This window comes from Staurois parvus, unplaced genomic scaffold, assembly GCF_062004578.1.
Source record: "Staurois parvus isolate SC_StPar_1 unplaced genomic scaffold, SC_StPar_1.0 ptg000019l, whole genome shotgun sequence".
NCBI lineage: Eukaryota > Metazoa > Chordata > Amphibia > Anura > Ranidae > Staurois > Staurois parvus.
In genome coordinates, this window is record NW_028317815.1 from 16034038 (window position 1) to 16047339 (window position 13302).

The 13302-nt window shown below is 39.7% G+C and overlaps 1 protein-coding gene across 1 annotated transcript in view; it reads left to right on the forward strand.

Annotated features, from left to right (window-relative positions):
* Positions 1–475: 475 nt before the first annotated feature.
* Positions 476–13302, forward strand: part of LOC149472906 (chloride anion exchanger-like) — a 76671-nt gene continuing 63844 nt past the window's right edge. The window contains exons 1-4 of the mRNA XM_089686689.1: positions 476–606; positions 3702–3841; positions 8672–8782; positions 8892–9070. Of these exons, the coding sequence (XP_089542815.1) occupies positions 476–606; positions 3702–3841; positions 8672–8782; positions 8892–9070 (561 nt within the window). The remainder of the gene's footprint in view (positions 607–3701; positions 3842–8671; positions 8783–8891; positions 9071–13302) is intronic.

Genomic DNA, 13302 nt, shown 5'->3' on the forward strand with positions numbered 1-13302 from the left:
TTTACAAACACTTTAAGAAAGCATCATTGTAATTTTCATTCAAGATCAAATCAATATTATTTTGATCTGTTGTTGCAGGGCCCTTAAATGGCTTGTAGTCCATTATCTGGTGCCTACTTTGCCTACTTGGAATACTGGCACTGAATGTTCTGTAGTCTTAATAATGAAAGATGGACTTTCACGAGTTGCTTTAATATGCCAGAACCTTAAATATCAGTATTATGAAGCCCTTATATTTAGTAAAATTCTTTTTTCTACCTTGTAATATGAATTGGTTATTAAATATTTATAGAACACCTACAAAATCAGCATGATTGAGTGACTACCTGAAAAAGGAATTTTTATTACTCTGCATCAGTAGCGAGTGACATTTGATACTTTCTGGACGTAATGAGCCCTCCTTTCCATTCAGCCATCTGCTACCTAGAAATGAACCATGATAAAGATTCCACACAGCAGGAAATATTTGGAAGCGATGACTGAGAACATTGGAAGTCACTACATGGTGACCAGGCCCATATACTCTGAAAATGCTTTCTCTGCAAAACATAAAAAAGTCTTCAGGTATCATAAAACTCTTCTGGACCACCTCAAGGAGTGCTTTCGGTAAGTGATGATTCTGGAATTAGATTCTAAATTAAATGTGAAATTTCCATTTGATTTTTTTTTTCATTACTGTGATTGATAACAGTGGAAACAATTAAAGGACCCCCATCTTCAGAAAACTTTGTAACCTGCCATTGCTGACCTCCTTATGATGATGTAGTTGTTATGCTGATCCTTTAATGTTCATCATTTCTGGTTCATTAGGCATAAGCATGTACCCTCTTATCGTTTTCTAGTTTACTTGCTTTGGGTTAATTACTTAAGATATTAGTAATGTCAGCAATGACAGCCTGGGCATCTTTGTCATGGCAGGTTTCCTGGTAAAACCAAATGACAGACTGAGAAGTAGTCTGCCTTAATCATGATAGTATTACATTAGGACAAGAAAAATCCACCTAACTAGAGACTGAAGTGAGAAATCTACATTTTTCAGTCTGTAATGATGTAATTGATGTTTGACTAAACCATGTTGTGGACAATCATAGTGTTACTATTATATTGCTGTATCTTCCTTAGCGTAAATCTGTACTTATATCTGCTGATAACTGTACCAAGGCACAAGTGTATTCCTATTTAAATGTCAGTATTGTCACAGCTGATGTGGAATAGCTGAAGTATAGTGAATACTTTGGGATTCATTTACTAAAGGCAAAGAGAATGTTCACCATACGATCCAGGTTCAGCGTGTTTCCAAAAGTAGTGCATGCATTACTTTTGGTGCAGTGCAGTGAGATTTGAGCTTGCTCAAATTGCATCGCACTGAACGGCATGTGAATTGCACAGGACCGTGGCCCTAATACTTTCTTATTCCTGGCACCAGTAGGGTCCCTCAAGCAATGAGACCAGTTCCATGAAGCCTCCTCTCTATGGCTCTCCTGCCCACAGCCACACTCCTGTCTCTACATACAATACAGGGTTAATAGCCCTGCATTGTATGTGATGACGCTGAAGGAACACCCATAGCCCAGATCGCAAAGGGGAGAAGAGGAGTGCTGGAGCCACTCTGAACAGGGGTAAGGTAAATAAAAAAGGTTTCTTCTCTAATACCTGGAGTTGGGCTTTGGAGAAATTTCCTATAACATGTGCAGCACTTGCAAAAGCTCTTGAGCTTAGTCATACTTAAATATTAAGGTTAGCACTTCTGCCTGGCAGTACTAGGGTCGTTGGTTCGAATCCCAACCATGGCACCACCTGCCTGGAGTTTGTATCTTCTCCCTGTGCGGGTTTCCTCCAGGTACTCCGGTTTCCTCCCACACTCCAAAGATGTGCTGTTAGGTTAATTGGATCCTGTCTAAATTGGCCCTAGTATGTGTATGTATGAATGTAAGTTAAGGACCTTAGATTGTACACCCCTTGAGGGTTAGGGACTGATGTAAATGTACAATACATATGTAAAGAGCTGCGTAAATTGACAGCACTATATAAGTACCTGCAATAAATAAATAAGGCCTCATTCAGAGGGGCACCATACTCTGTGCAAACTGCCTTTGTTTTGGTGTCTGCATCCACCCCGAGTTGTGTGCAAGCAGACTATAGAAGTAGATGCAGACAAAGCAGCTGCACAGCCCCAGTGCACAATATCTGCAGTCCAGATGTCACAAAACCATAGATGTGTCTGAATGTCCAAGGTATGTATACATTTTTTTTTGGTAATTATATGCATGGAAGGAATTTTGATGGTTTGTGCTGTTTACTTTCTAGTTGCTGTTATTTTTGGTGTAGGGGTAAAGTTAAGTCTGTACTGTAGGCAAATTAATTCAGTTATGTAATTATGTTTAAAAAAATGACGTATTATGTCATAGAGACCAGATGGTTGAATTCATCAGACTGCTGCTTCTCTTTCCAGTCACAGGCTAGGAGTAGGTAATACTTATCTGCAACTGAGAAAAGTGAGGTTACCAATCTGGCTGTGCTGTCTGACAGGGCTGTGTAAATCTCAAGACTGAATGGACAGAGATGCAAATCACTTGGCAGATAAAACAGCTCCCATATACATGTAGCACCCTCCTAGGTAGATATGGGTAGATAAACCTTCAATTGTTAGACAGAGGCTGAGTAGCAGCCTATGTAATAGTCAGAGGGAGGTCACATTCAGGTCAGGGCAGAGAGACTATGCAGACCAGCTTTCTGAGAATTCCCCCTGTTCTGGATCTTTGGAGAAAGTTCTAGAAGTAGTGGGCGGAGGTGAGGAGTGGCTGAGCTTTACTTTTGGGGGGTCCTGGCCAATCCCCAACAGGAGGCTTAGCATGGGACCAGGACAGCCCTTAAAAGTGACAAATCTGCTCAGCAGCAGGAGCGTTCGGGTAGAAGATGGAAAGGAAGTAAGGCTGGAAAGCAAGAGCCTGGGAGGGGGTCCAGATAGAAAGGGGCTCACCTACAGGCAGAGGACCTTGGAGGGAGGAAAGCTCAGGACCTCACAGACCCCCAGAGCAAGGACCACCTGTGCAGCAGGGAAGGAGTGGCACAGCTAGAAGGCCTGGTAGCAGCCACCAATCCATCAGCAGCACAGAAGAAGGACTGAGTGAGTAGACGTGCACCCTCTGGGCCAGTAAGGGGAAAGAGGCACTCTAGTGGGAAGCTGGATTAGCTTTCTTACCCATGACTGTTTGTTTCATACTTGAGTGGCAGGCACAGGGATTCACCCAGTACAGCTGGATGAGGAGAGGATTAATTTAGGGCCTGGTACAACAGGAGATGATGGCTAGCTCTTTCGAAGAATTTTTGCTGTAAATACTTGGACATAGTTGCTAACGAGTTTGTTCTCTGTTGCCATTACCCTTGGGCATCCCATACACCCCTTACCCCATCCAAGGTAAATCCCCCAATGAAATCACCCCCTCAAAAAACAAGTTCAAGGACTGGTTACTGTCTCCTGGATGCAAGTCTGAGTGAAGGAAATGCGGGTTGCCTGGCTGTGCGGGACTATAGGAGGACTCAAACTTCAGCAACTCCTAAGGGTGTAGTGTTACATACAGTATACATTTTAACAGTGTATTTAGCTGTTGAATGGCAATTAGAAACCAAAATAATGCAAATATTTTAGTAGTGAGCTCATTTTTATTCATGAATATATGCATTTATTTATTTTCATACAGGTGCCACACTGGTACAGTAAAGAGAATTATATTTAAATTGATACCAATTGCTGCTTGGCTACCCATATATAATCTGAAGGAATGGCTCCTAAGTGATACGATCTCTGGCATCAGTACAGGAATGGTGTCTGTTTTACAAGGTAACATTAAGCACATATTTATATATTAATGTATATTTTCCCCATTATTTTATATTGCCTACAGTATATGCATATTGCATCAGATGTGAGATCAATTCAGTCAGTTCACTGGCTGAAAAGGCTGTAGTTATCACAGTTAACATAATTTCTATAATTTATTTTCTATATTTCTGTATTTATTTGATCTGGCCAAAAAGTATGGTTTTCATTAAAAAAAAAACAAGACTTGAGCAATCAAACACTGCTGGTCACATACAGGAGTTACATTGTTAGTCTGGTTGAAAAAAGACCATCTAGCTCAACCAATAAATAGGAAATTAAAAAAATGTACAATCCCATATACACAATCCTATACATCCAGAGGAAGGCAACCCCCCCCAGCAAAGCATGATCCAAGTTTCTCCAGCAGGGGGAAAAATTCTATCCTGATCCCCCAAGAGGCTATCAGATATTTCCTGGATCAACTTTACCTATAAATGTTAGTATCCAGTTATATTATGTGTATTTAGGAAAGAATCCAGACCTTTTTTAAAGCAATATACTGAACTGGCCATAACCAGCTATTGAGGGAGTCTATGACAAATGTTTACCACTCTTACCGTATTTGGAGAATAAATCTCTTTTCCTCCAGACATAAAGAGTGCCACCTTGTCCTCTTTGATGACCTTAAAGTGAATAACTCTACACCAAGTTCACCATATGGACCACTTATGTATTTATACATGGTGATCATATCCCCCTTAATCTCCTCTTCTCAAGAGAGAATAAATTCAGTTTCTCTAGCCTTTCCTCATAGCTGAGCTCCTCCATGCCTCTTATCAATTTGGTTGTCCTTCTCTGCACTTTCTCCAGTTCCCTGATATCCTTTTTGTGAATTGGTGCCCAAAACTGAACTGCATATTCCAGATGAGGTATTACCAATGATTTGTACAGGGACAAAATTATATCTCTACAGTCTATACCTCTTTAATACAAGAAAGGATTTTGCTCGCTTTGGAAACCTGGCATTGTGTGCCATCATTAAGCCTATGATCTACCAGACCACCCAGATCCTTCTCCACCTAAGATTGCCCCAGTAGTACTCCCCCTGGTATGTTTGATGCATGCATATTCTTAGCCCTCAAGTGCATTATCTACATTAAACTTCATTTGCTACATAGTTGCCCAATTAAACAGTGCATTGAGGTCAGCTTGTAAATTGGAGACATCCTGTAAGGATGTTATTCCCCTGCGTAGCTTGGTGTCATCTGCAAAGGCTGAAATGGTACTTTTAATCCCAGACCCTATATCATTTATAAATATATTAAAAAGTAAGGGTCCCAACACTGAACCTTGGGGTACACCACTGACAACCCTAGACCATTCAGAGTATGAATTCTTAACCACTACTCTCTGAATACGATCTTTTAGCCAGTTTTCTCTACATTTTCAAACTGATTTTTCCAAGCCTATAGACTTTACCTTACACATTAGCTGTGTGTGAGGAACTGTGTCAAGTGGTTTTGTAAAATCCACAGTCACTACTTTGTCTAAGGTTTTGATTACCTCCTCATAAAAAGAAATCACATTTGTTTGACAACTTCTGTTTTTCATGAATCCATGCTGTCTGTTGCTTAAAATATTTTTTTCCAGCAAGAACTCACCTATGTGGTCTTTTATTAAACTCTCCAGTATCTTCCCAACTATAGATGTTGAGCTAACTGGTCTATAGTTATTTGGTAAATACTTTGATCCTTTTTTAAATATAGGCACCATATTGGCCTTACACCATTTCAGTGGTACTATGCCAGTAATGAAAGAGTCCCTAAAATTAGAGGCAATGGCTTTGAAATGACAGAGCTCAATCCTTTTAGGAATGGGTGCATGCCATCTGGTCCAGGTGCTTTATTAAGTTTTATTCTGTCCAAATATGTCTGAACTATATCAATTTTGAACCATTGTGGATCATTTGGAGCTGTGTCATATCATCACCATTATGGACATGGCTCCCCCATGCTCCTTTGTATACACAGAGATAAATAAGGTATTTAATACATTTGGCATCTCTTTGTCCCCAGTCACCCACTCCAGATTATTTTGTAAAGGGCCTACATGCGCGGACTGGACCTTTTTACTATTAATATATTTGAAGAATGTTTGGGGATTTGTCCTACTTCCTGTAGCTCATTTTGAATTTTTGAGGCCCTATTTCCTTTTTGCATACTATGTTATGTTCCTTGTAACAATTAAATGATGATATGTTCCTTAATTTTTATATTATTTAAAAGCTCCTTTCTTATTATCTATAGCTTTTTTAACTTTGGCCGTGTGCCAGATTTTATATTTAGCCTTTTAAACGTATTGCTCATGGGAATCTAATTTGCAGTGTGTCTGCATACAGTCTTTTTGAAGAATTCCCATTTCTGTTCTGTGTTCCTTGATGCCAATATTCCTTCTTAGTCTAAGTCTTGGAGAGCAGCCCTCATCCTTGGAAAATTTGCTCTCCTAAAGTTTAGTGTTTTTATCTTTCCAGTATGTGCTTGTTGTTTACAGCTAACATTATGGTCACTGCTACCAAAATGTTCTTTTATATGTACATTAGTAATAAGCTCTGCATGGTTTGAGATTACCAGGTCCAACAGAGCATCTATCCTAGCTGGGGCCTCTATGAACTGTGCTATAAAATTGTCTTATAACATTTTTGCCCATTAATTGTTCCTGCAGTACCATTTCTCCTGTCAATTTCCGAGTAGTTAAAATCCCCCGTTATTTTCACTGTGTCAGCCCTTGCAGCCCTTTCTATCTGTGCAAGGAGCTGAGTTTCCACCTCCTCATTTTTGGCCTATACCAAACTCCCAATGATTACATTTGTAGTACACACCCACATGTTCAGTTCCACCCATAATGCTTCAGCCTCATCACATTCATCAGCTAGGTCCTCTTTCACACACATTTTAAGATCACTTCTCACATAGAGACAGACACCACCACCTTTCCTTTTTACCCTGTCTCTCGGAAAGAGAGCATAGCTATGAATATTAATAACTCGGTCTTGTGAAGAATGAGGCCAAGACTCAACAATACCAATTAAATCATAGTTTTCTTCATGCATCAAAGCTTTTAACTCACCTATTTTGCTTGGTAGACTTCTGACATTGATGAACAAATACTTTCGTGAATTTTCAAATTTTTCACACGCATTTTGCTTTTTTTTAGTACAAAGAGTACCATTTCCAATGGTTGTTTGTAACATGGGAACATTCTTATCACTTGCCATAGTCCTCCCCCATCTTTCCCCATTCCACCCACCAACAGGGATTAACCCCTGTTTGACCTGCCTGCCCCTTTCTAATCTAATTCTCCCTCCCCCCTCAATCCTAATTTAAATACTCTCCCTACCTTCCCATAAACATATCAATCAGCACAGCACACCCCATTCTATTTAGGTACAAACCTTCTTTAGCATATATGTTTTACTCCAATGAAATGTCAGCCTAGAACTCTAGAAACCCAAATCCTTCCCTCTTACACCAAGCCTTGAATGCAATGCAATGCATTCAGTTCCCTAATCTTCCCCTGTAGTTCCTGTGCTGCACATTGCACAGGCAATATTTCAGAGAATATCACCTTGGAGGTCCATCCCTTCAACTTGCAGCCTAGTTCTTTAAATTGATTCTTAAGGAGTCTCCACCTTCCATGTATTCTGTCATTGGTTTCAACATGGACCAAGACAGTTGGGTCATGCCCAGCCCCTTTCAGTAATTTATCAACCCGGTCCACCACATGCCGAACTTTGGCACCATTCGGTTGAGGCGATTCTGGGGACACATTATGCTATCAGTCCTTCTGATTATAGAATTCCCCATTACCACCAACCGTCTAGGCCTTCCTGCACTACCCTCACCTCCTGGATGTTAGGGATAGCAGTGGTTGCTCAGTTCCCAGTCTTTAGTGAGCAGAGAAATGGTGACTTTGGAGGGGCATAGTCAGCTGCCGCTGTAGGAATCTGGGGGGATCGGGACCATTCTAGAGCCGAGACTGGCTGAGTGAGACTGCGATCCATTGGAGATGTAGGACTGAAAAAGCTTTGGCCCTACTTCTCCTTTAATGTGTCCTCTGCAGTGGGCTCCAGGTGCCATCTTAGGGATGTCTGTGTCACAGTTAGACACCGAACTTCTACATGATTTTGGCAACCATTTTAGACAGAAGTGTGGTAAAAAGTTTGCATCACTGGGAGGGGAGAGCTGCACAGTCAAAGACCCAGGAAGGAGAAATTCCATTTCTCTTGGCGGCAATGCTGAAAGCCAGGATGTAAAGAGGGAGGAGAAGTGCTTGTCCACACAGTTGGTGTACAGAAACACACATAAACACACGCACTCCACCCCAGAAATATAAATTTCTGCTTGTGTGATTGGCTCACTGATTGTCCCAGAAGTCTACATAGGATCCAATTCAAGTCAAAGTCACATTTTTAGGCATCCTCTGCAATAGGAATTTCAGTTTTGGTGAAATACCCCCCAAGGGCTAAATACTTGAAAGGATGCATACCCCGCTGCTTTTCTCATTAGAACACTGAGAATGCACCATTTTATTATAATAAACCAGACCTTTCCAATTAGATTCAGTATGCTTAGGACATGATGAAACAAATAGAGTTCCTCAGAGCAACAAAAAGTACAAATCTGACGCAAAGTTTGGTAAAATCCCTGCAATGTACATTGATCACCTAAAGGGATTATGCTTTCTCAAGAAAAGTGGAGTTAGTATTTAAGGAACTTGCATAGTTTAGTGTATGTATGTTTGTTGAAAAGAGAAAACACATACTGGGATATGTTGATTTCTGTTTTCTAGGCTTGGCATTCGCTCTTCTAGTAAATGTTTCCCCAGCTTATGGACTCTATTCTGCTTTTTATCCCACAATAATATATATTTTCTTTGGAACATCTAAACATATCTCTGTTGGTAAGTAAAATTGTTCTATAAAAATGATCATTCTTTGTTTATAACATGACAACATATTACATAAGTCTGTATATTTATGTAACTATGTAATTGTTTTTATCTCTTCTAGGTCCATTCCCTGTGTTAAGCTTGATGGTTGGGTCAGCTGTGATGAGGTTAGTCCCAGATCCTGTCGATGAGGATGGAACAGTGAATTATAACGTATTAAATGACACAGATGAATTGACAATTGCTGAACAAAGAGTTCTTGTTGCTGCATCTGTCACAGTACTTGTTGGTATATTCCAGGTCAGCATCCTGCTCATGTAGCACAAAGTATTTTATGACATTGTACCAGTAAATGTGTCATTGAGTGAGTCTGTAGCTGCTGACTTTTAAAATACAGCCATTTACCTCTCCCTCAGTCCAGCGGTGTCCTCACCACCACTGGTTTCACCAGCATCTTCTCTCTCTGGCGCCTGCATCTTTAATGTGGGCACCCGGCTGTGACAGTTTGCGGCTTCACAGCTGGGTGCCCACTGCACATGTGCGAGAAGCACTGTGCTTTGTGAATGGCCCTGTAGTCTTGTGGGACCTTTCACATGTCCCAGAAGACTACGGTGAGGGATGGAGGACAACATCCGCTTCCAATCACCTAGGTGATCGCAGCGGAAGTGGGAGCAGGTACCTGTCAAATTCGGGTACCCGCTCCCAAAAGCTGCCAATCCTTAATGGGGAGCGGGGGACAAACCATTAAAGCGGAGCTTTCCCTTTTGGATGGAACTCCGCTTTAAGGATGTGAAATATTTGTTAAACATTACCATGTCTAAAATAAAACCATTTTAGACCATCCATTGTCTAAAACAAATTAGGTATATTTATGGCCCTAAACTATAGAGAATGCCAGAGCATTGGTTCCCCTGTGTCATCAGTAGTAGGCATAGGAACCCCTGAGGTGAAGAGTCTAAAGGGTGTCTTTCCTTTAAAGGGACCAGTTGCTTTGGGTTTGACAATCCCACATCACACCATCCTCTACTGGTCTTAGCTGGATGTTAGAGTCTGGATCTGAACTCAGGACCTCTGCTGTGTCTGGCAGTGACTCTTCTTGCAGAGCCTCCTGAGGTGCTGGACAGCTCTTTTCTGACCGTGCCTTGCATCTTGTTTTTTGTGAACCTTGAACTCTTTGCTAATCCAATTAAATTCCTGATTGAAGCCATACCTCTGCACTTCCTGTTTTCCAGATTATTGTTCTCTCTCCCCAGCCAATATCTCTCTCCAGTCACTCCTGCTGCTGTCTGTACCTTTGCTACCACTCGTTACTGACTTTTGGCTTGTTCCTTGACATACACTTCTGCTTGATCCCAACTTGCAACCACTTGTTACCGACCTCTGGCTTGTTTACTGACTATGCTTCTACTGGATCCCTTCCTGCTCAGCTGCTGGTGGGACAATCATACTAACATGCAACAAAACCCATCATCACCATCAGGAGCTCTTGTGAATACCAGTTAGTACTTAGACCCTGCACCAAGGGTGAGCCTGCGTCATCTGCCAGGGTGACCTGCTTGTATGCCTGTCCTGCTGGTCAGTTGGAACCATTCTACTGCTATAGCTACTGAACACTAAGCCTGACTCCAAACTCCATGACACTGGGTGGCATTCTACTGAACTGACTCAACAGGCAAAAAGCTATCCAAAAAGAGGTAGAGGTTGTAGCAGATGGTATTTAGGTTAAATAGTGATACAAAAAGAAGGCCATGGCAGCTAATGTTCAGACAACAACAGAACTACTACACCAGCCAGGAAGGTAACCATGCTTAAAAGTGGGATCTCAGAACACAAAAAAATCTGCTAGGTAACTAAAAGTCCACACAAATCATAAACAGTCCCTAACAGTTGAAGGAGTTCTTCTCAGAAATTGAGCAAACCAAGTATGAGTGGGAAGAGGTTGAAGAGAGTGAGAGACAGATTTAGTCTACTATTAATAAGTGCCACTGAGAAAAATATGGTCCAGATATTACACCTACATGGATTTCTACTCTAGATTCAATATTTTTTTCCTGAAGGCCAGGTTTTGCATGTGTTTGGTGAGTGGTCATCTCACTTCCTTAGGTAGTTCTAACCAGGCAGTGCTGATGTCTTCATGGCAACGCTGCCTGCAGTAGGGGAATCCCAGCTTTTCAGACTGGAGATATTTTCCCCCAGACATCTACCATGGAAATTAACATACACCTATGTACACAAGGTAGCTGAATCATTCATAATGCAGTGCACAAGACCTATAACTATGGAGACCATTGTCATGGGTAACAAGTGTATTGGGCTACATTTACTTATGGCTTGGCATACAATTCATACAATGCTGCAGTAATTTCTGAGTGGAGACATCCTTATATAACTTCAAACTAGACACAGTTGAGAAGAGGACAGTAACAATGATGCACAGGCTAGCAAATAATAGGAAAAAGCTCAGGGAAAGGTTTTACATACAGTCAGATTCTTTACAGCTACATTGGCACAAATTAATTAATAGATGTGTGATTTGTTTCATTACAAACTGAAATTCGGATGACATTTTTAGTATTCAGAGATTCAGATGTATTAGAATTTCCAAATCACATTAGTAAAGTATTTCAACAGATCCAAAATAAATTATACTGAAACAAATGATCTGAATTTGAAAATGAATTCAAATTCGAAATGGAAGCATAATGCAATAAATACAGTAAGGTATAAAAGTGAAATAAGATGATGATTCTTACTTAGGCTGCTTTATATAATATAAAATAATAGAATAAAATAGAATAAAACAGATAAGAATGGAATAAAATAGAATATAAAAGAATAGAATAACACAGAATAAAATAGAATAGAAAATAAAGGAATAGAATAGAGTAGAATTAAACATAATAGAATAGAAATTAAAAGAATAGCATAAAATAGAAAATGAAAAATAGAATAAAGTAGAATAAAATAAAATAAAACAGAATAGGAAAGAAAGGAATGGAATAAAAAAAAATAGAAGTAAACAGAATAGAACAAAATAATACAAAAAATAAAGGTACAGAATAATTCAGAATAAAATAGAATAAAATAAAAAATAAAATAATAGAATAGAAAATTAAAGAATAGAATAGAAAAAATAGATTAAAACAGAATAGAATGCATATAGCCATCTTCTGAAATTCAAGTTTGAATTTTGAATAGATTTGAAAATAATGAATATATGAAACGAATCCCAATATATGAAATGAATTACAAAAACAAATCATTCTAACATAGTGAATATGACAAAATTAAATTATTAATTTAACAAAGAAATCAAAGTAGAAACAACATTTTCTGTGGTGCATATCTTTATTAATTAATTAAAAAGAAAGATGAAAAACAACCCATGTCCATTTCAATTGAAAAAAGACCCATGTCCATTAAGTTCAAACATCAGTAAATCTGGCTAGAGAATCACAAAACAACCATACCCCCTTCTTGGGAATCTGTTGCAAATGTCTCACTGGTTAGCAAAGCTCCATGCCGACCCTACATTAAACACATTGAATCCATTTTTTTAATTTCTATGAATTCTTATGACACTTTTTGGGTTACAAAAGAGAGAAGTGAAAGGAGGTGATAATTGGGACTGTCATTTTAGGAGTTGGAAGTGGACACACACAGCTACAAAGAAAACGTAGAAGATTTTCTAAAGCACTTATCCCATCTATCCGGCCAGAGGTGTAACTACAGATCATGGGACCCCATAGCAAAATGTTGGTGGAGATCCCTGGTGACTTTTCTCAGTGGCATCTGATTTTATCATAAAGCATGCCAATATCAGAGGCAGGTATCAGGATTGCTGTCAACATAGTCGGCACACTATACAGATCAGTGCTGTGGATAGAAGTTATCAGGGAATGGGGGTTGAGACAGCAATAACATAGCACTTTTTTCAGCATTTCAGATTTTAGGGCCTTAGTGTACATTGCAAAGTCAGCCATACATGGATCAACGTTTTGAATTTTGATGCATGCATGGACATATGGTTGTACAAAAGATGATCTACTGGTCAACATCTGCACAACCGCCCTGTCATTATTTTCTCACTTGATCGGCACTGCAGGCTATAGTCAGTATATTCTAAGGGCAAGGAAGTCTCCCCGCTTTCAGAATACAATAGGTCAGCAGGAGGATTCCCTTATCTACATCGGGGTTGTGGATGGGGGAATCGAGTCATCTATGGACTGCTTAAATCTTCCCACCAATTCCAGCAAGCTCGTGCGTTAGTTGTAATAATGACCATCTTAATATTTTATATAATTACAAAGTATAATATTTTATATTATTTTAGTTTCGTTTATAACATAATTGATAATGCTCCAGCACACAAAAAATGCTGTCTTCTTTGGCAAACCTCAGTGGTAGACCGAGAAAGACTATGTTAGACATACAGGGTTCATGTCAGTGGCCAGGATGACCAAAGGCTCTGAGGGCAATAAATGCATACTAGTAAGACACTTAAACAAAATCTCATTACTGCATAACCAGCA